This window comes from Camelus dromedarius, chromosome X (assembly GCF_036321535.1).
Source record: "Camelus dromedarius isolate mCamDro1 chromosome X, mCamDro1.pat, whole genome shotgun sequence".
Classification (NCBI taxonomy): domain Eukaryota; kingdom Metazoa; phylum Chordata; class Mammalia; order Artiodactyla; family Camelidae; genus Camelus; species Camelus dromedarius.
In genome coordinates, this window is record NC_087472.1 from 18,815,176 (window position 1) to 18,836,851 (window position 21,676).

Here is a 21,676-nt window from a genome sequence, read left to right on the forward strand (position 1 = left end):
GCTTCGTTACATCATTTTAGGTCTGTTCCTTTCTGATCTCACAAATCTGACCCACAAGTTAACTCTCACATAAAGTCTACAGTAGGTTTTTACACATAGTTAAAAAAAAAAAAAGGAAGGCAAAATATCACGTAAACTAACACCAAACGTATAGCCAAAATGAAATTCCCGACATGTATTTTACCCAATGCAGTAGATATCAGGAGGATTCGGATCACAGTTCAGCCAAGGTTCTAACCCACTATCTGGAGACTGGCCATTCACGTTCCAAGTTCCAATAAAAAATCTAATAGATAATACCAAAACATAATTTAAAAACAAAGGTCAAGTGTGAACCAATGGAAGTTCTATACAAGGGTATGTTCACAATAAGCCAACATAATTTCTCAAACTGTTTTGCCACATACACATAAAAACCCCTTGCACATAGAAAGAAAAGGCAGGGGGCTTATTCTAAGTTTTACATCAGGTAAACCTACAGAAAGGAACCAAGTTTCTACTTTAAAAACACAAATTTAATTGCTCTACCACATTTCCTTTCAATGAAACTCCATCCAAATTTATACTTGAAGAGAGAGCTTGTGGATGGGAAAGAGGTATCTTCATGCTGTAAGGATACCTAATACGGATAACTGTTCCATAAGGAGCTGCAGTTAAATCCAAAAACTTACTTCCCAAAGGATTACAAAGACATCTGTGTAGGAAATTCTGCTGAGACAGATACAGTATTAAGGGGGAAAGCAGAAGGGAAAACTCATGACTGTCTTTACTGTTTACATACAAATATAAGCATCGTGGGGAATATGAAGAACTGGAGGTTTCAGCACAGGGATGTAGTTATGACTGAGTTAGAAGAAATGAGGCATAATGGGATAGCAGATGGGACTGGAATCTTGGACTAAAAGGGTGCATGCTGTTAGCAAATAACAAAGAACAGTGTTGCTGCTTTGTACATCAGGATACATACCACACACAGTGGGTCCAGAAAAGAGGATATCAACAAGCAAAGATGAAGTGAAAAATATAATAGAGGAAAGAATCCAAGACAGATCTCCTAATCAAGAGGATTGGGTGAAACTTCCTTTAGTTAACTTTCCAAAGCAGGTAGGTTAAGATCTAGTGGTAATGGTGGACTTTGCCAGCAAGCCGGCTAGATAAACACACTTGCTTATGGAATGTGCTAGGAGACAATTCCCTAGTACCCGTGAGCTTGTTTTGGTTCTCTAAGAGTAGACAGAAACATGAGTAGATGTGATATCATTAGTAATGAGAAAATCCAAGGGAAAATGTAGAATTTGCATTATCATGGATGTGTATATTATTGACCAGCATAGACAGGGGCCTGAAACAGCTCACCATTCCTTTTTACTATGCTTTCTTTTTTTAAATCGACATATAGTCAATTTACAATGTTGCATTAATTTCTGGTGTACAGCATAATGATTCAGTTGTACATACTATGCTTTGATTCTTAGTTAAGCTAATTAAATTAATACCTTAAATACCAAAAGACCACTTTCTGCTATACCTACTAACTTTTAGCCTCAGTAAGTAGAAAAGAGACTAACTTGAACGTCTGGATGTTGACATATTCTTTCTCTCGCTTTGCCAGGATATGTTTGATGAGACCCTCTCGTTGCCCAGACTGGGTGTTTGGTACAAAGAGCTTCCGCATGGTGTTGGTCACCTTGGGCTGTTCCTTGTTAGAAACTTCTTTTTCACGTGGAAGCCTAGCAAATAAATGAGGAATTCAAAAGTGAAATAGCCTTAAATAGAAAAGTCTCCCACGTGGGAAATATGTTTCAACACAGGACTTACATTCTATTCACGGAAGAGGGTGGAGGTGGAGGTTCCCGATGAACCCCTGTAGGCTGATTCTGCAAATTTGTTTTCTTGTCCACATTCATAGATGAAAAATTATCCTCAAATCCAAGAAGCCCTGAAGGACACAGAACCCAGAGTCAAAGGAGGGGGAAAAGACAACATTCAACTTATCTAGGTAGACAGGACTTTGCTTTGATCAGCAGTTTTGACTTGATCAATATTTGCTTAGCAGCGTTACCAAACAGAAAGGTATAAGGGTAGCAATAACTTAGACTGGGGGGAGAAGCACATCTCTCCCTGAAGCACTGACATATTAACTAGACCACAGTCAGTCACATTAATTTGGAAACTGAATAATAAGAGCTAGTATTTATAGAAGACTCAGCACAATCCCTGGTTGATAGTAAGGGATTATATATTATCTTACTTAATCTTCACGAAGACCCCACAAGGCAGGTACTATTAAAATGCTTCCTATGTTACAGAAAAAGAAACAAAAGCTCAGAGTTGTCAAGTAACTTGACCAAGGTCAGTAAGTCGGAGAACTAGGATTTCAATCAAGGTAGTCTCGCTCCGGAGTCTGCACCCCTCTGCCAAGCTGGCTCCTGAACAGCTAACGTGCCATTTAAAGGATCAGGAGTGAACATTAGTCAGTGGCCATAGACTTGATACAACCACTCCAGAGGAGAAGGTATCTGACATTGACATTAATCCACATTATTTTATCCATTCAGATAAAATCTATTGACTCTGCAAGGATCATAGCAATCAGGGAAAAAAAGAATCTTTTCAGTACCTGAAAAAACAGAAGATTTATCCTTAGTGTCTAATTTCTGGTACCAGCTGGACGAGTCCTTTTGCTCCGGAACAAGAAGTTGTGACTGAGCTGAAGAGATAAGGATCATGGTCAGAAATTGAGGTGCCCTTCATTGAATGGAATTTACCATAACCAAAGGCCGTTCACTCAGCACTCCTTAAGTGTAGGGGCTAGCACCATTCTTGAATACAAAGGAAGAAACTAAGAAAACGCGGGTAGCTCTGGGATCATCTGGGACCAGAGGAGGATTATAGTCTGCAGTAAACTGTCCAAGACATGGCGCTGAAGATTCTGGAAATTGACTCAGTGTTCTTAAAGCCGAAAAGACTTATTCCCTAACCTATCCCTGGGTTCATTCCTGAAGAAAAAAAAATTGCCTATCAAGGTTCAAGGGGTGAGGTACTTTGCTAATGGCCACTTGCCTCTGTATAGCATGTCCTGTTCAAATGGTAGAAAGAAAACTGCCAAGTCTTGAGTTACCTTCCTGAGCAGCAAGGACCTCTGAGAGGAACTTCAAGCAGTGTTCCTCATCGGGGATTTCAAAGCGGCGCTCTCTGGTCCAGTCCCCCTGAACCCGAATTTTGCAGCCACCTAAAAAGAATGGAAATCCACACACATATTCTATTCTGTAGCTATGTGGGACCATATTTTCAACTTACCAATTTAATAGGAGAAAGTCCAGATCACAAATATTCCAGACCTCTAATGTACGAAGCATGCCTGTAATATCACGGGATTTGGTGAGGTGGTGGTGGTGGGGTGATGCAGAGAGGGAAATCTAAGACACTGATGAACTGTGCAAATGAGCAGTCCAATATAGTGCTATGATGCATACAAAAATCATACTTTCTTACATTCTGATATATTGCTCAGATGTCAATGTAAGAACCTCCAAATTCTAGCAGAAGACTAATTCCTCAACCACCATCCTCCCCTCACCTAGTTGAAATTCCTACCATTTCAAAATCTGAATTATGTAGTAAGAGTCTTGGAAGCGTGAAGGGAATAAAGGAACTAGGGTGGTTTGTTCCCAGGTACAGATTGTACCCAGGCAATTGAATTTACAAACTAATTAAAAAAGAAAAGAATAATGAGATTGGTTTGAATCATTCTGAAAAGAAGCATCTATCCCTCATTTACCTCAAGTGAAAAACGTATGTCTTGAATAAACTCACAAAAGCAATATAATGACCTATGTCCAGGAGTGGTCTGGTTCAAGTATAGCCAATTGGAAAACTGTGTAATTAGAAGCCAAGTTATTTAGGACTTCAGCTTCTTCTGTATATAACATACAGTCTCCCCTTTTCTAATGCCCTATAGTTATCATCTGTATCAACTGTCTGGATATGGTGACCTAGGAAACCTACGTACTTGTTTATTTCTTATTTTAACTGATTTATTACATATATTGCTTTCTCACATGGCAACTTGCAGGCAAGAGGCAGGCTGCACATATGGGTTATCCAACACAACACTGCCGATGGTCTTCCGGGGTTGTCTGGGACTGAGGGGCTTCTCAGGATTCAGGATATTCAAAGCTAAGATCGGGAAAGTCCCAGGCAAACCAGGATTGCAGGTCACTTTCTTGATAACAGTGACGTCAGACTTCAGAGACAGAAGGCATTTAATGACTCTAGAACTGGACTCTTTCACACTTGTAAATTAGAAATGAGAAAATAAAATGAAAACCCTAGTTTCTTGGGGTAGAAATCCACTTCTGAGCCTTTGGATCTTTTTTCCCTTTGCATTTCCTTATGTTTCTATCTTCACAGATTTAGTGATCAGAAAAAATGAGGTAAAAATAGAAAATGAGGGAAAAAGTGAAAAAGAACGCACCCAAGAGACCAGAGATAAGAAAATTAATGAGGGTACTGGTGCAAGATGGAGAAAAAAAAAGGGGGCATGAATAAGAACTGTCAATTAGCACAGCCTTGAATATACAGAGAAAACCTCCTTCAGGGCACAAGGAGTCCTCTCCTTCTCAGATAATTTATATTAAAAAGAGAAGAAAAGAGCAGTTTCTATCTGATAGAACAAGAACACATATCCTCTCTCTCCCACAATCCTTGAAAGATATACTTTAGCAAATATAAAAACTAAACTGACCCATTTAACAAACAGAAGATTCCAGAAATTGCTTACAAAGTAACACTAGATGCTCTCTCAGCATGTTTCATGGGAAAGAGGACAAATCAGCCCCGCAACCCAACCTTTCTACTCTCCTCCCTTCTTCCAAGCCCCTCTGGCCTCTCTGTGATCAGCAAACACTCCTTTATCTTCAACTTCTCCCCTGAACACTCCCTGCATCTCTCAGTAGCTCTCAAGGATAGCTGCATTAGAATCTACCGGAGGCACTTTCAGAAAATACTGACATTTGGGCCCCCCATCCCATGCCGATAAAACAGAAGCTCTGGGGGTGAACCCCAGGCCCTGGTAGTTTTAAAAGCACTCCCTCAAGTGATTCTAGTGCATCCAGACTGAAAATCAGAGTCACCTGCAAACTGGCCGGCCCCTGAGAGCAGCGCTCCCTGAGTGACCCTCTGAAGTAGAGGCTATTTATAAGTCCCCCACACCCTATGTAATTTAAGACTGGTGTCCTTATTTCTCCTCATGGCCATCTTCAGACCATGCCCTCTTCTCCCTCAGAAAAAAATCCTTTCTCCTTTGAGGCTCACCCACTGGGCTTCCCTTCCTTTCTCCACGAGATCATGTACCATCCTCCCAGAAACTTCTGAATCCAGGATTCATTACCTGACTTATAAGACTTCCTTTCCTCTCAAACTCCTGGGTCCCTTCAAAATTAGCACCAGCCAACACTTTTGACTTCCTCATCCAACAACCCTGCCCCTCCATCTCAGCCACCTACCCTCCAGTCCCTGGACCTTTCTTTCATCATAGAAACACCACCACCTCTTAAATCTCTAATTCAAATGTCCCACTCTGAACTGTTACTCATTCTAGCTTCCTTGCTCCTATGGGAACCTCCAGCCCACTGATCCCTCCGCTTTTTCAGTATCCATTTGCTCCCTCCTGCTTTCACTTCCATTTTTTAAATCAAACAGATGTCATCATTAAATTCTGTTGCAAAAACCCAGAACTGCCTCACCGCTCTGTTCTTCCACAACACCTACCTGGCTAACTTCCAACCCTTACAAATCCAACTAACTTGCCTTTTCTGTATTTATGTCTGAGCAACAAGAGGGATTAAACACACACACACACACACACACACACACACACACACACACACACACACACACACACACACACCCCCCATTATGAATTGATTGCTAACCTCAACTGGGCCCTCTATGATAGGAAGCGATCTAAGTTTCCATAGTCAACTAGTCTCCTGCTACTATCTGGAACAACTATTCACACCTTCTCCTCAATCTTTCTTTTTTTTAATTTTTGGGAGTCCTTGATTTTTAAAATTTTTTATTTATTTACATATTTATGTATTTATTTATTCATTCATTTTTTAATGGAGGTACTAGGGACTGAACCCAGGACCTCGTGCATGCTAAGCATGCGCTCTACCACCGAGCTATACCCACTGCTTCCATATTTTTCCTCAATCTCTGGATCCCCCTCTTCTCAAGCTCTCTCCTTCCAAGCAGACTGCTTTACCTCATACTGCAGAGAAAACGGAAGCTACACATGGAAACCTACCTGTATTTGTACGCATCTTCTCCTTTCCCCTCTGACACAAGGAGGAAAAGTTCTCTTGATCAAAGGCCACCTTCTCCTTGAATTATAACCCCTCTGATTTTCTCAGGAATCCTAACTTTACAATCATTCCCTAGACACCATCCCCGAATATCTTTAGCCTCTCCCTCACACAGGCTCCCTCCCATCAGCATTAAAATAAACCATGTTCTAAATCCTCCTCATTTAAAAAACAAAAAAAAGTTCCTGAACCCCATATCTCCCTCTAACTTGTCCATCTCTATATTCTCCTCCACAGTCAAGCTTTAAAAAGCATACAGTTGCTATTTGCTCCCCTCCCGTCTCTCTCCTTAATCCACCCCAATATGACTGTGGCTCCCATCGCCCTTCTGAAATTGCTTTGTTAAGGTCTCCAATAATCTCCATGTCGCTAAATCCAATCGATACTCTTCAGTCATCTTATCAGACCTATCAGCAGAAATCAACAGTTGACCACTCCTTGAAATAATCTCTTCCAAAGGCTTCCATGACACCATAGTCATCTAGTTTGTCTCTCTGTCTTTGGTCACACATTTTTAGTGCCCTTTGAGGTACCTCCTCCTCTATCTGAACTTTAAAAAGTAGAGTTCCTTAGAGTTCAATCCTGAACCTTTTTCTCACTCTGTATCAGCACTGTCCGCAGGACTTTCTGTGATGATGGACATGTTCTCTAACCTCACTGTCCAATATGGTAACTAATGACCACATGTGGCTGATGAGTACTTGAAATGTGACTAGGGCAAATGAGGAACTGATTTTCTAATTTTGTTCTAATTAATTTAAATAGGCACATGTGACTGTATCTGATAGCACAACTCTATATGTAATCACTTCGTCTCTCATAGTTTCAAATACCATCTATGTGCTAGTGACCCTGACCTTACTTCTGAGCTTCAGACGCATACATTCAGCTGCCAATTTATCATCTACACTAGAATGTCTCAAAGAAATCTCAAACTAAACACAGGCAAAAATTGAATTCATGACCACTCCTAAGGAAAACTCATTCCTCCTGCAATGTTCTTATTTCTGCAAATGATACCATCATCCACATTCATGCCAGAAACCTGGGATTCATCCTTGACATGTCTCTTCAACTCAGCCCCTATACCCACACTAACTTCTGTTGATTTAACTTCCAAAAACACTTATCAGATCTGTCCACTTCTCTCCATTTCTACTGACACCATACTCTCCAGCTTGAACTGCTAAAACAGCCTCCTAACTGGCTGCCATGCAAATGATGACACCCTGGCATAAAATCCTTCATATTCTTCCAATTTTTTAAATTAAAAAATCCAGATTCCTTATCATGGCTTACAAGATCCTATTAGGTTTGGTCCTAGCCTGTCCTACCTTGGCGCCTAAGCCTTATTTCAGGCACCCTGGCCCTCTTTAACTTCAAACAAAGTGTCAAGCTACTTCCCAATTTGGGGTCTTTACACATGTGGTTCCTTTTACCTGGAATACTCTTCTCTCTCCCATTTTCACCTGTCTCTTACTTATCCCCTCTGGTCTCAGTTTAAATGTCACTTCTTCAAAGAGGCATTCTCTAAGCACCCTGCCTAATTTAGTTAGCACTCTTATACACTCTCTGTATTTCTCCTTGATAACATTTATCAAAACAGCCATTATGTGACTGTATCTTATCAGTTTAAAGTCTGTTTCCTGCACTAAGTTTCATGAAGTACCATGACCATATTGTTTTCTGCTATATCCCTAGAGCACAATGCCTGGCACATGAAAGGTATTCATATTTTTATGGAATGCATTAATGGATTATAGGCATCTATGTGATACTAGTACCAAATAGCACAGAAGCAAGAACCAAAGCAGGAGCAGCAACCTTATCTATGTTGTTCTCTACCGATTGTGCAGCACTTAGAGCAGTGCCTGGCAAGTAGAAGGCACTCAACAAACATCTGTTGAATAATGAATCAAAGAGGGTTTAACATTAGGAAACTAGTATAATATAGTCCATCAACAGGTCAAATAAGGAAGACCAATATAACCTCTCTATAAATAATGAAAAGACATTTGATAAAATTCATATACAGTCACGATTTTACAAACCACACAAACTTGAAATAAATGCAGTTACCTAGTATGGTTTTAAAAACTCAATCAAATAAACAGGCAATAATGTCCTCAATAGTGAAGCACCACTTGAGACATTCTCACTGAAATCAGGAGCTAACCATAAATCATTATCATTATTTAACATAGGTCTCAAAATTCTTGTTGGTGTAATGAGACATGAAGCCAAACTAATAGTTACAGCTGCTAGAAAGGACACAAAAGCATTACCTGCAGATAACCAGGACTGTCTATCAAAACCAAAAAACAAAATAAACAGCCCCCTCAAATCAAAAATAAATTTCTGTGAAGTGGCTGGATAAAAGATAAATATCTAAAACTCAACAGCCTGCTCTGTATACTAGTGATAAGAAATTAGGAGATAAGAGAAAAAAGGTTCCACTGACAATAGCAGCAAACAAATAAAATCCACCATAAAATACTTAACTCATAAATGTATGATATATATGAAGAAACTACAAAATGTTACTGAGAGATATAAAGAGAACCTGAACAGGTAGAGATATACCATGTACCTGGACAGTGAGTTAATTTTATAAAGGAGTAAATTTAATAAAACTTGGCACACATCTATGGTGCTATATTAGCCATTAAAATTATGTTTTTAAGTAATTTTAAATTACATGAGAAAAGGTCACAATATAATGTTAAATGAAAATGCAGGATTAAAACCACATATGAGGATTCTAATTATGTAAAAACATAAATAAAAGACTGGAAGGAGATATATAAAAATGTTCATTATAGTGGTGATCACTAGGTTGCAGGAGCATAATTTTAATTTGATACTTTGAACTTTTCTGAATTTTCCAAATTGTACATAATGAAGATGTATTACCTCTATAATTGAAAAAAAAATTTTTTAATGTTTAATACCAACATCCAGACAGCAGGAAAATACATAGTTACATTAAAATCAGGCCTTCCTAACAAACCCAAGGTCTCCCTCCGGCAACATACTGTGTGTTCTGAAGGTTTATATATGAAGTCCAAGGATCAAGAGAAAATCTGGTTTCACTGCAAATATTAATAAACAGGTAGAAATAACAAAGGATTTTATTCAAGTGGTTACTTAACTACTTCCCATCTATGATTCAGTAACTTGAACTGCAGATAGAGTAACACATGGCTAACTTCTATGCAGGAGAGGCCAACAAAACGAATGCCATAAATTAGGTGCTTATAAGATAAAAAGGCACAGCTCAGTTTACTTTTCAGCTTTGGATCAAATACCTATCTCTACACCAAGAACAGGACATTTAGGTATCTTATTTCAGCAGCAACATCAGTCACTGCTGAACTGCTTTTGCTCAAATTTTGCTTTTTTAGTGTTATTTTTGCCTTCTCCTTTTAAAGCATAATAAGACATAGATATTATGCTATTTGCTTTCTTGGATATCTGCAGTAAAAGCCAGAAGCTGGGTTTACTTAGCCTTTCAGTAAACAGCCCTTAAGACTTCCAAAATACGTGACCAAAGGAAAAAAAAATTAAACCCAAACCAGAAAAAGCCTGTTTAAACTGTTCAATACTAAATAATGGTGCCAAGGCCAGGGACTGTGTCTAAGCAAAACTATGTATAAACCCACAGCCCCAAGCTGAGGGTCAAGCCCCATTCATCCAAGGTCTCAACCATGAGATAAGGCAACTCATTTGATTTAGATTCATGTGATCACTTACTGTTTTCCATAGCAACCACAGAGTAGTCATGGTAGCATTAAAGTGCCCATTTTCTCCTCCCCATGTGAACATAGTACAATTAGATGATAAATGGAGAACAACTTGCACAGAGAATCAGTGATGATTTGCTTCAAACATATAAAAATGAGATGGAAAGAGTGAGAAGGAAGACCACATTCTCTCTGATAAAGAATGCCTTGAGGGGAGGGAAGGATATAGCTCAAGTGGTAGAGCCCATGTTCAGCATGCAAGAGGTCCTGAGTTCAATCCCCAGTACCTCTTCCAAGCAGAAATCAATGAATAAACCGAATTACCTTCTCCTCAGAAAAAACCAAGCAATACAAGAATGCCTTGAGAGGATGAGACTTAAACAAAAGGCCAAAATTATTTTAAGAAAAAAAATATCCCTGGTAAAAGAGGGACTCTGTAGCCTCCCAAAATAATATAACAAATAAAGGAAAACATTATGATTTAACATGTAAAAATAAAAAGTGGGTGGGGGAAAAAAAGCTTAAAACATAACAGCAGTTTAAAAAAAAAACACTCATAAACCTTATGTGCTTTAAATATTTTCCAGCCCTTCCTACAATATTCAATTCCACAGCAATGACTTAACTGAGAGCAACAATACTGGTAGCTCAAAGAAGTTCAGCATTAGAAAAGCAGATGATCAGATTTTCAACTTTTTAAAGATTCTTACCAGCCACCTGTTTTTTTCTTAAGCTTAGGCTAAATGTTTTTGGAAGGCAGTGCTAATATGTATGGCTCCCTTAAGAAAATGGAGAATACAGGATAAGATGATAAGATAAAAGATATGTAAAAAGGGTATCTTAAATACAGTGGGTATTCAAGTAAGTATATGTTGAATGAAAATCAACTCCATTCAGAAAGATACTCACTGTTTGAAGCTATGTCAATCAAAAGAGTTTCTTCCGCTTCTGAAGGAAAAGAAAAAAGAACAGGATCAGGGGAGAAAAACCTGTTCATTACAACCAAAAGAAGTAGACAGCTAACTAAATAACTGCCTATCTCAACCACCACTCTTAGATTTTAGAACACATTAAAAAATCCTTTGTTTTTTTGTTTACCATTTTTTAAAAAGGTTTTTAATAGCACTAGGTTCTAAAGATTGTGAGCAATTCAACTAAAAGAAAAAAGAACTGAACAAGTAACCAAATGGAATGCCTCAAAGCAAATCAAGCAATGACGACAGCAGGGAATATAACATGCTAATCCAAGGGAAGGTGAGTTTAATTCCCCTCAACTATAACATACTAATTTAAAATAATCTGACTCTGTCATTTAGATAATTCTTATAAAAAGCCAACAAAGTGACCCCAAAGGCCTAGAGGCCTTTCTGAACTGAAATGTAGTCTCTGAAAATTCCCCAGTGATCTCATTTCTTCCACCGCTGCCCCATACAGAAGCAGAGAAAACTTGAAGTTCTTTCTCTTCAGGCTACCATTAACATCCGTGGGTCCAAGGCTTACCACACCCAACAAGGAAGTATAAAATGGGGCAAAGGACAGCCTGCAAGTTCAGAGTTCTCCTTCCTCTCCATGGCTCGCCCGGATTTCCCTCCTAACCTTTAGTGTCTAGGCCCAACCCATCTCTTCCTCTCTGACTTTCCAGGATTTGGCCAACAGCACCTGCTAGACCCTTTTGGCTATTTAAACTCTGGGTACTGACCCCTTAGGATTAGTTTGGATGTACCTTGGCCAGATGGAGCAGTCTCAGCCTTTTCTAGCTGCTTCACAAGCCTGGATTGTATATTTGGCTCCATCATTCAGGCACAACAGAAGTAACTGGTAAGGAACTAGGTTGTCTAATAACAGAGAACAGTCTCAATGCTCTCACTAGCATGATGAATGAAGCAAGCGACAATAGTGCATCAGGACATAGGCATTATATGTCCACCACTGCTCTTCAGTAACTTTAATTCTTTAAAATCTAAGCACTTACAGACTTTTCAAAATAGATGTACAGGTCAGGAAACAAAAAGGATGTGAAAACTCGAGGAGGTCACTGTTCCTTTTGTTGTGAGGAACTACTGTGTGCACGCACACATATTTTCCTAGATTCCAATCTAACCATCTCCCACCTATTTCTTATTAAAAACAATACTAAGAGAAACAGGGTAAAAGAAACTCTAGAAGCAATACAAAAAGATACAGATTTGATAGGATACTAAAGCCATGTTCTTTGGCTTTTCTCCTCCTTAAAGAGCTGAGGAGGTAACAAAGGGCACTACACCATGAAAAGTGAGGTCAGCACAGTGACTTACTACCACATGCAGGTGACCCGTTCAGTATGTCTCTCTCACACAGGGCAGGTTAAATGGCTAAATAAAAGACTTCATTCTTCTATACAATGTGGATGTTATTTTTGTGGGATTTTTGATTCTTAATACACGCTCTCTTAAAAAGTCATGCTCACTTAGTATTTCTACTTACAGGAATAAATCCTAAGGAAATAAGAGACGTGCAGGAAGTTTTATTACTTATTTATCCTAATGAAAAATAACCCAAATGTCAAATACAGGGAATAATTATGTTATAGACCATTAAATGGAATAGTATACAGTATTAACAGCATGGAAAAAGCATACATAACGTGATGGCATGTGGAACAGACAAAAAACTATATACAGTATGAGTCCCACTCACCCTGAAAGTTACATGTGTAGAAAGAAGAGAAATGTTAGATATTTATCTCCAAAGATTGTGAATTTACTCATTTTCTTTATACTTTTCTGTTCTTACCAAACTTTTTACAGTATACATATGTTACTTTCATGATCATAAAAGTTGAATATAGTTTAAGAAAAGAATTCACACAAGGTAGGATTCGAGTTTTCTGAGAAGCTACGGCTGATATAGAATGCCTATTTGATGAAGCCAACAGACCTCCCAGAAACATAATGCATTTTTTTCTCTAATCATCAATTTCCTTTCTGGAGCAGTGCGAGATGACAGAAGCAACACCTCCCACACAAACCTCCCAATTTTTGAGTCTCTTTGTAGCAGATGAAACAACAGATTTTCTGTTCTCTTTCCCCAAATTTGAGGGCAGGAAGCCAAATATTTCCTCCCCAGAGTCGATTTGCTTATGAGTCACCAATGTCAAGGTTTGAGAATCAGCACAATTAAGTGTAAGGTATTACAATGTTTTAACTTCAAATAGTGTGGGGGGAAAGTGCTGAATGCGTGTGAATCCAAGTGACCTTGATAACTTTACAATGAGCAGTGTCACTTAAACCCAAGAATGTGATTTAAATCCATATACAGGTCCATCAGCAATAAAGGACTACCTACATAGATAACAGACTACATACATCTCTAACCCCAGCCAGGGGTGTAGGTGAGAATATGTATCTTTCAATATAGTCCTTCAGCACTTTTAGACGAAGCATTTATCATCTTTTCAATGGTAGATAAGTAATGTTATCTTTCTACATAAAGAGTAATACATTTCATTTTATGTGCAGTGACAAATTTCAATATATATTACACAATGCAATAATGACCAAGGGAAAACATTATAAAGCTAGCTAAGCAATTAAAGTTAGTACCTTGAACACATCTAAAGTGGCTATTTATAGGAATGATATCTTGAACATGCTGTTCCTTCTTGTGCAACCGGATTATTAGCCTAGGAAACAGAAGAATGCATCAACGAAGAGCTACTGAAAAACTCAAACATTTAACAATAAAATATATTGCTGTCCTGTTATACAAATCTAGTCTGTATTTATTAGACTTGCTGTATCTTGTTCCCTGGATCTGAGCATCATGATAGCTACATATTGCTCTAGGTCTAAAAGGATATTAGTGGTGATCAATATCTGAATGCCCACACTGTTCCATGCTATCAAGGACATAAAATAGTCTATGTCTTAAAAACAGTTTACCATTTTAAGAGCGTGAATTACAGTGCACACACCTTCAGAGCATGCATACCAGAGGGAGGAACTAATAGCCAGGTGTGAAGTCCACCAGGGCAAGGACTATGGCTGTCTTTCCACCACAGTATTTCCAACACCAAGTACTGTGCCTGGCACATCGCAGTCATTCAAGTTCGTTGAATAAATGAATTAGAAATTTCATTAATTAGCTTTCTGATTATATTCCCATGGTTTTTACCAAAGAATGATTCTATCTCTTCAAACAAGTATATAGGTTCATGGAGAAGTAAGAGAAGTTGCCCAGCCAGCTGGATCAGTCAAAATAATCCCAGTGACCAATAAGGCGTAGATATCACAACCAGATTGCCTTTATATTCCTTGTGTTTTAACCCTGATTTCCAATTTCATGTTGGTATTTCTAAGTAAACATGACTGAACTCGGCCCCCCAGTACCAAATGGCAAGACTTCTATATTCCTATGTGCTCCTGAAATACTAATTTTCTTTCTTTAACATTTTTTATTGATTTATAATCATTTTACAGTGTTGTGTCAAATTCCAGTGTAGAGCACAATTTTTCAGTTATACATGAACATACATATATTCATTGTCATATTTTTTTTCTCTGTGAGCTACCGTAAGATCTTGTGTATATTTCCCTGTGCTTTACAGTATAATCTTGCTTATCTATTCTACAAATTTAAAATCCCGTCTATCCCTTCCCTGAAATACTAATTTTCATTTACTACTTGTCCTTAGTGGCCCAGAATCAAGGTATAACCTACTGGTAAATGGCCATTCTGAACATCTCCTACCTTTCCCCAAGTCATTCGTCAGGTGGGTCTTTTTGCCAGGAACACACTTCTCTTCTTCCCGAGACCTAGCTCAAATATTACTTCCTCTGTGAAGCCCCTCCCGATACCCCCAAGCAGAACTAGGGGCCTCATGCCCTTGGCTTGCCCCTCAAATAGAGCACTTAACACACTCCATTATAGTTACATTTATTTCCCTCACTGATTTGACCTCCTTGAAAGCAAAGACTTTATCCTATACAGTTGTGTCTCCTAATAGATGCTCAATAAATATTGGTTGAATAAACAAACTTCAGCTATAAACAGAGATGAATTTCTAAATGTACTTGTTCAAATTCTGATGTTAAAAATGTAATTGTTTTGAAGGGTTTGAGTTCTATTTTGTTGTCTTTTGGGGGCTTGTTGTTTTAGCTTTTTGAATTTCCTTTCAAGGAGATAACATGGGGAAAGGAACTGCTTAGACAAAACTAAGGGAAATAAACATATTAATGCTGTCTTTCTGCTCTGATCCGGCTTGCCTACTGTGCAGGGGTTTATACTGTAAGGTGACTAGAGGAATAAAGGGCAGGCCCTTTTCAGCCTGCAAAGTTCATGAGTCGAGCAGAGTCCTATAAACCCAGATGGAGACCAGAAACTAGACAAGGCTGACAAAGCAAGGGTCAAAGAGGAAGAGCTTATTTTCAGTCAAATGAACACAAACCAATATAATCTCCAAGTAACATAGACTAGAAATGGTGTTAAACATTAGCAGGAAAGCTTCAACTGGACTTCACTGTGATTGTTAAAAACCATCACAAAACAGACAACACGGACAGACCTTGAGGGTATTACGTTAAGTGAAATAAGTCAGACAAAGACAAATGATCTCACTTATGGGTGAAATCTAAAAACAAAAACCAAAAAAACTGAATTCACAGAGAACAGATTGGTAGTTGTCAGAGGCAGGGGGTGAGAAGTGGGTCAAATGGTTAAGGGGGTCAAAAGGTATAAACATCCAGCTATGAAACACATGTCATGGGGATGTAAAGTAGAGCATGATGACTATAGTTAATAATAGTGTATTGTGTATTTGAAAGTTGCTAAGAGAGCAAATCTTAAAAGTTCTCATCACAGGAAAAAAACTGTTAACTATGTGTGGTGATGAATGTTAACAAGACGAACTGTGGTGATCATTTTACAATATATACAAATATCAAATCATTATGTTGTTCACCTGAAACTAATATACTGTTATATCTCAATTTAAAAAAAGAAGTGCAAACTTTCCCCAAAAATCCATCACCAAACAAAGACAAACTGGGAATTTAAGTCAATTCCACAAATATTTAACATCTACTATGTGTTAGTCACTAAATAAATTATAGCAAGAGAGTAGAGCTAGAAATAAATATAAAAATTCTACTTAGGTATAATCATTCCTAACAACACAGAAAGATGAAAAATAATAGGTACATGGCAAAACAACAGAAATCAGAATTTGGTAGCTGGAAACAGAAAAGAGTAACAAATTGTTAATGCAGATTCAGCACCATCCCTAGGAAATACTTTGATTTGTTCAAGGAAGGTTAAAGATGAAACAATAGGTTGCCTCATAATCCATTTGCCTTGAAAATATGAGTGTCAGTGTTTGATTCCTTGCGTGCCAAAAAATTTAGTCTCTAAAGTAAATTTCTCCTACTGTTGATAGCAGGAACTATAGGACTAAAGATTACAATCGGCTCCAAGTTCTAGGATAAAAAAGGCCCAAAGTAAAAATAAAAGTTCTGGACACCCAAGTCAGAGAAGACACCCACAGGACAAGAACTTAAGGACAATGGATGAGATGACTGTATTAGATGTCTCCAATATATAATTTCAAAAGAGACTTCTCAGTGTAATTCTGAGATATATTACAGGGATTCAAATTTCAGCTATGCTACTTCCCAACTGTGAACAAGTGACTTAACCTCTCTGCGCCTCAATTTCTCTATCTGGAAAAGGGGAATGATGATGATAATACTACGAATTCGCAGTAACCTTCACATGAAGGTTAAATGAACTAATTCATGAAAGTGCTCAGATGAGTACCCGGCGCATACCAAGCCACTGAGTGTTAGCTGTGCGATGCTCATAGCTTATATACAACTGGAACACAGAATTTGATTTCTCTACAGGGAAGACACAAATAGTCAGGAGAGCTACCACTGCAAGTTTAAAAATTCTTCTAAAACAAGAGACCAGATAGAATGAGGCATTTATCTCAAGGCCAGCTGCTCACTCCCTTATCAGCTGAAGAGAGTTCCAAACCTACTGAACCAAGGGACCAGATCCTGGGCTGTGGTCATGTCAACAATGTAGCTATTTTATTTAACCTTCCTAATTTTGTTTTTAAGAAGAGGAAACCGATTTGTCCAAGGCTGGTATCTTCCCACCCTATTCTTGCCTTTGAAAGTGGCAGTTGTGTTTCACTTTCCAATTCACTTTTCTGTTGAATTTACTTTTTATTAAACTCGTCTTTCGGGGTTTGCTGAAATCTGGGAAAAATAAAATGAATTTTTCACATCAGCAGAACTGACCAAGGAGGACCTAGGGAAGAGCTACTTCATAGAACCAGCTGACGTCCAGTTAGAGTGGCACCAGGAGTCTCAGAAAAGGGCAGGCTAGGCCAGTGGGAATTTCTTCTATGTAAATTGGACAGCATAGATACAGACTGAGTCTGGACAATCTAAAACCAGGACTGAGAAAAACTCTACTTTTAGGCAGAATCCAATGTTGGGAGATGGCAGGTTTTAAGTGATCAACAATTTTTAAAGTCTGATGTCAAGAAACCAGTGAACTAAGGGAGGTGGCATGGGCACACAGGGACAGGGACTTGTGATATGTGATGGTCACCAGGGATTCTCTTAAGATGAGGGATTAGTGGCAAGGGAGTGAGATCAGCAGCTGTAGTGATGGCTTCTCAAAAATCTTTTGATCAGTCAACAGGCTTTACTGAGTTCCTATGTGCAAGGCAGAATGGAAGGTAACCCAAGCGTCGTCTACATTTCTACGCATTTCATTACTTTTTCTAACAGTCAAGTCAATAAGGGAGGCAGTTACTGGCCTACACAAAATCATTACTGAATTAATGAATATGCCTTCAAGCAAATGGAATAAGGGGGTGGGGAGACTGGAGGAACCAGTTGAATGAGGTTAAGAAAAGGCACTTCTGTAAGGTTAACAATGAAGCGTTTCTATGGTACTTTTACTTTATGTAAACCACTTTCACATTTATTAGTCTCCCAGTTAAAACTCCAAAGGCTATAAGGTAAGGCAGTTACTGTTTTTATTTAACTGATGAGGACACTAAGGCCCAGAGAGCTTTATTGCAAGATTACACAACACATGTCAGTTGCAGGGGCAGGAACCAAGAACCCAGGCTTCCTGCTTCCCCGCCCATTGAGTCCTTCCACTGAGCCACACGGCCAGAAGCAATCAATCTACCAGCTTGGAAGTTGGGGACAAAGCCCGCTGGTTAGAGCACTGGCACTTCACACCTGAGCCCGAACCTGTTGCCTGCGAGGCCTCAGTGGGAGGAGGATGGGTGGCTGGTCGCGGTTTGGGGTTGGGAGGTAATGGCAGGCTCCCCTCCTCTGTGGGTATCAGGTGGTTACTTACTCATATTGCCCGTTCCTCTGGACTAGGGTCAGGGCGCAGGGCTCCCGGAGAGGACCCTTCATCTCCATACCCTCGATAGTATGCGGGCGCCAGTCAAGGGTCTCCTCTAGAAGCGCGGCCACGGAGTGGACTCGCGGTGCGGGGTGTAGGGAGGCCCCCGCCACTCTGCCCACCCTCCGTCCCCGGCGTCCGAGGCATCAGCTCCCGCGTCGGCCCCCCTCCCCCGCTCGGCTCGGCCTAGAGGCCTGACCGCCCCCCACCCCGCCCCTCCGCCGCGCTCCGCAGTCCCGCGGACCCCCGCCCCCGCCCTGCGCGGCCTCCCCTCCCCCTTCTCTCAGGCGGATACGGCAAGGGGCTGGGCTCCGACCGGGAGCCGCGGCTCCATCCCGGCGGCTTCCAGGCTCAGCGGGGCTGCGGACTGCGGGCGGATCCGACGACACTGCCTCCCGCGTCCTCACACCCCCTCGCCTCGGCTGCGCGTCTTTCGGGTAACGGCTCCGTGCCGGGCGCCGGGCGCCGGGAGCCGGAGCCGGAGCCGGGAGCCGAGAGCCGAGAGCCGGGAGCCGGGAACCGGGAGCCTGACCCGAGAGAGAGCGGCGCCTCCCGCCCCCGCCAGTTTTCCAGGCCGCCGCAGATTCCGCCCCCTGCGGCCAACCTGCGGAACTGCAGGAAGAGACCCGACGGACCGGGGGCGTCACCACCACGTCCAGCAAGTAATACGTTTTCAGTGCGGCCTGTGACACCAGAATTGTTCTGGGGACTTTGAAGATTGCCATGTAAACAAAGCAGTCATACCTATGCGGGAACTCAAAGGTGTTGGGGCTAGTAGGACCCACGTCATCCATTCAAAAATCCTTAGTATGGTTAATCGAATGCACCGTGCTGGCTACCTCTCCGATGTGCCCCCCCCCTCCTTCCATCCCGTAAATTGGAAAAATCCCCAAAGCTCAAGCCTTTGCTCTTTCTTTGGCCCTCTCAAGGTCACCTCTAAGCAAGCAAAGGCCATATATATCCCTGGCCCAGATCCCTTGCCTAATATAACCCATTGTTACCCCAGCACTGAATGACAAGACTAACTCATCGTTATTTCATACAGCGACCCAGGCTTGAAACTTCAAAGCCATATGCTTCCTTCCTCTCTTCTAATTTCTCTGTATCCAATCAGCCAACATGTCTTGTTAATATCTTCTTTGGAATGACTTTTAGATTCCTTGTTTTCCCGCCATTTGCACTGCCATCACTTTACTGTAAGCCCTTGTGATATCTCCTTTGACCATTTTACTCTCTTGACAGTCATAAGAATATTCTTCCCAGAGTAATGTTTCAGTTGTGTTTCATTTGCTCAAGAATCTACAATGGACTATATATCAAGACAGATTTTAAAGCTATAGTAATTAAGACAGTGTGGTATGCAGGTAAACAAACCAATAGAACCAAACTGATCCATATGTGTATGGAAAGTTGGTTTGCAGCATATGTGACATTTCAAATCAGTGGGGGAAAATGGATTATCTACTAAATGGTGCTGGGACTATTGATAATCCATGTGGAAAATTATACAATTAGATCCCTACCTCACACCATAGAGAAAAAAATAATTTCAGGTGGATTAAAGATGTAAGTGTGAAAAGCAAATCTTGACAATTTTCAGAAGAAAATAGCAGAATATCATTATGACTTTGGAATAGGGAATGAGAATGATTACTTAAGACACTAAAAAGCAAAAACAATAAGGGAATTGATTGACACAATTAACTACATTAAATTTCAAAATACATGCACTTCAAGACAACTTAAACAAGTTGAAAGACAAGCCACAGACTGCTAGAAGTTATTTTCAATGCATATAACTGACAAGGGCTAATTTGAGGTTCTACACATCTAATTGTCATCACCTTTGTGATTTCCTCTCCCACCACTCTTTCCAACCCACTCTGCTTAATCCACTGCTTGTTGCTATTCCTATGACTTTCCAGGCACACTCTTGCCTCAGGGCCTTTGCACATGCTGCTCACTCTGCCTGCACTCTCACCTCCTTCAGGTCTTTGCTCAAATGACACTTTCTCAGTGAGTTCTTCCTAGACAATTTTCTTAAAATTGCAGTTCAACAATCTCCTTTCCCACTCCCATACACACATGCTCCCTATCCCTCCTCCCTGCTAATTTTTCTCCAGAGGATTTATCACTTGCCATTATTCTATCTATTTTACTTATTGATTTTGTTTCTTGTTTACCATCCCCCACTAGAATGTAAGTTCTATGAGGGCAGGGATTTTTGTCTGGTTCATTCCTGCATTCCCAGTGCCTAGAACCATTCCTGGAACAGAGTAGATGCTGGAAAAATATTGATTAAGTGAATGAATGAATGAATTCATATCCAGAATGTATAAGAACCCCTACAAATCAGTGAGAAAAAAAAGAAGCCTAGTAGAAAAACTGACAAAATATATAAATAAGCAATTCATAGTCAAAGAAACTCAGATGGCCCATAAAGACATGAAAGGATGCTTTACTTCATTACTATTCATGGAAATTGAAAATTAAAACCATGGGATACTATTACACATGGTTTGACAAACACTTAAAAATTCAGACAACACCAAGTGTTGTTGAGAATGTAGAACAGATAGAACTCTGATCACTGCTAGGAAGAGCAATTTGACATTGTATAATAAAGTTGTATAGGTAATACCCAGAAATTCCATTTCTAGCTACAGACCAGGGCAAAATTCTAACCTTTGTGCACGAGGACACATGTAAAAGAATGTTCATTGCAGCATTATTGTTAATCTAAAAAAATGGAAGCAAATTAAATGTCCATCAGTAGGTGAATGAATAAATAAATCATGGTGTTCATGAAGTTGAATACTATTTTGAAATTACAATGAATAACTCAAGTTATATGCATAAACAGAGTTAAAACTCAAAATATAATGTTGAGCTTAAAGAGAAAATTATAAAACATGCACAGTAGACCCTTTAAATAAAGTCTGAAAATATTATATGTTGCTTATGGCTACATAGATATAATAGTAATAATATATAAAACCTGAAAGAGCACGATCATCACCAAATCCAAGAGGACTGAGACTGGGGAAGGTCGTACAGGGAGTATCAATTCCATCTGTAATATTTATTTCTTTAAACACAATTGAAAGTTGACGTGGCCAGATTTGATAGATCTGAGTGGAGGGTACAGAT

At 39.7% G+C, this 21,676-nt stretch overlaps 1 protein-coding gene across 3 annotated transcripts in view; it reads right to left on the minus strand.

Moving 5' to 3' along the window:
- Positions 1-19,008, minus strand: part of OCRL (OCRL inositol polyphosphate-5-phosphatase) — a 46,201-nt gene extending 27,193 nt beyond the window's left edge. For 2 of the 3 annotated variants that reach the window (XM_031445714.2, XM_031445712.2), the window contains exons 1-9: positions 18,822-19,008; positions 18,476-18,555; positions 13,696-13,775; positions 11,024-11,062; positions 3,122-3,232; positions 2,621-2,710; positions 1,819-1,939; positions 1,569-1,730; positions 185-286 (exon numbers count right to left, since the gene is read on the minus strand). In XM_031445714.2, coding sequence (XP_031301574.2) covers positions 185-286; positions 1,569-1,730; positions 1,819-1,939; positions 2,621-2,710; positions 3,122-3,232; positions 11,024-11,062; positions 13,696-13,775; positions 18,476-18,555; positions 18,822-18,860 — 824 coding nt within the window. In that variant the 5' untranslated portion in view covers positions 18,861-19,008. The remainder of the gene's footprint in view (positions 1-184; positions 287-1,568; positions 1,731-1,818; positions 1,940-2,620; positions 2,711-3,121; positions 3,233-11,023; positions 11,063-13,695; positions 13,776-18,475; positions 18,556-18,821) is intronic. The other variant, XM_031445713.2, reaches the window with a different exon arrangement.
- Positions 19,009-21,676: the final 2,668 nt, after the last annotated feature.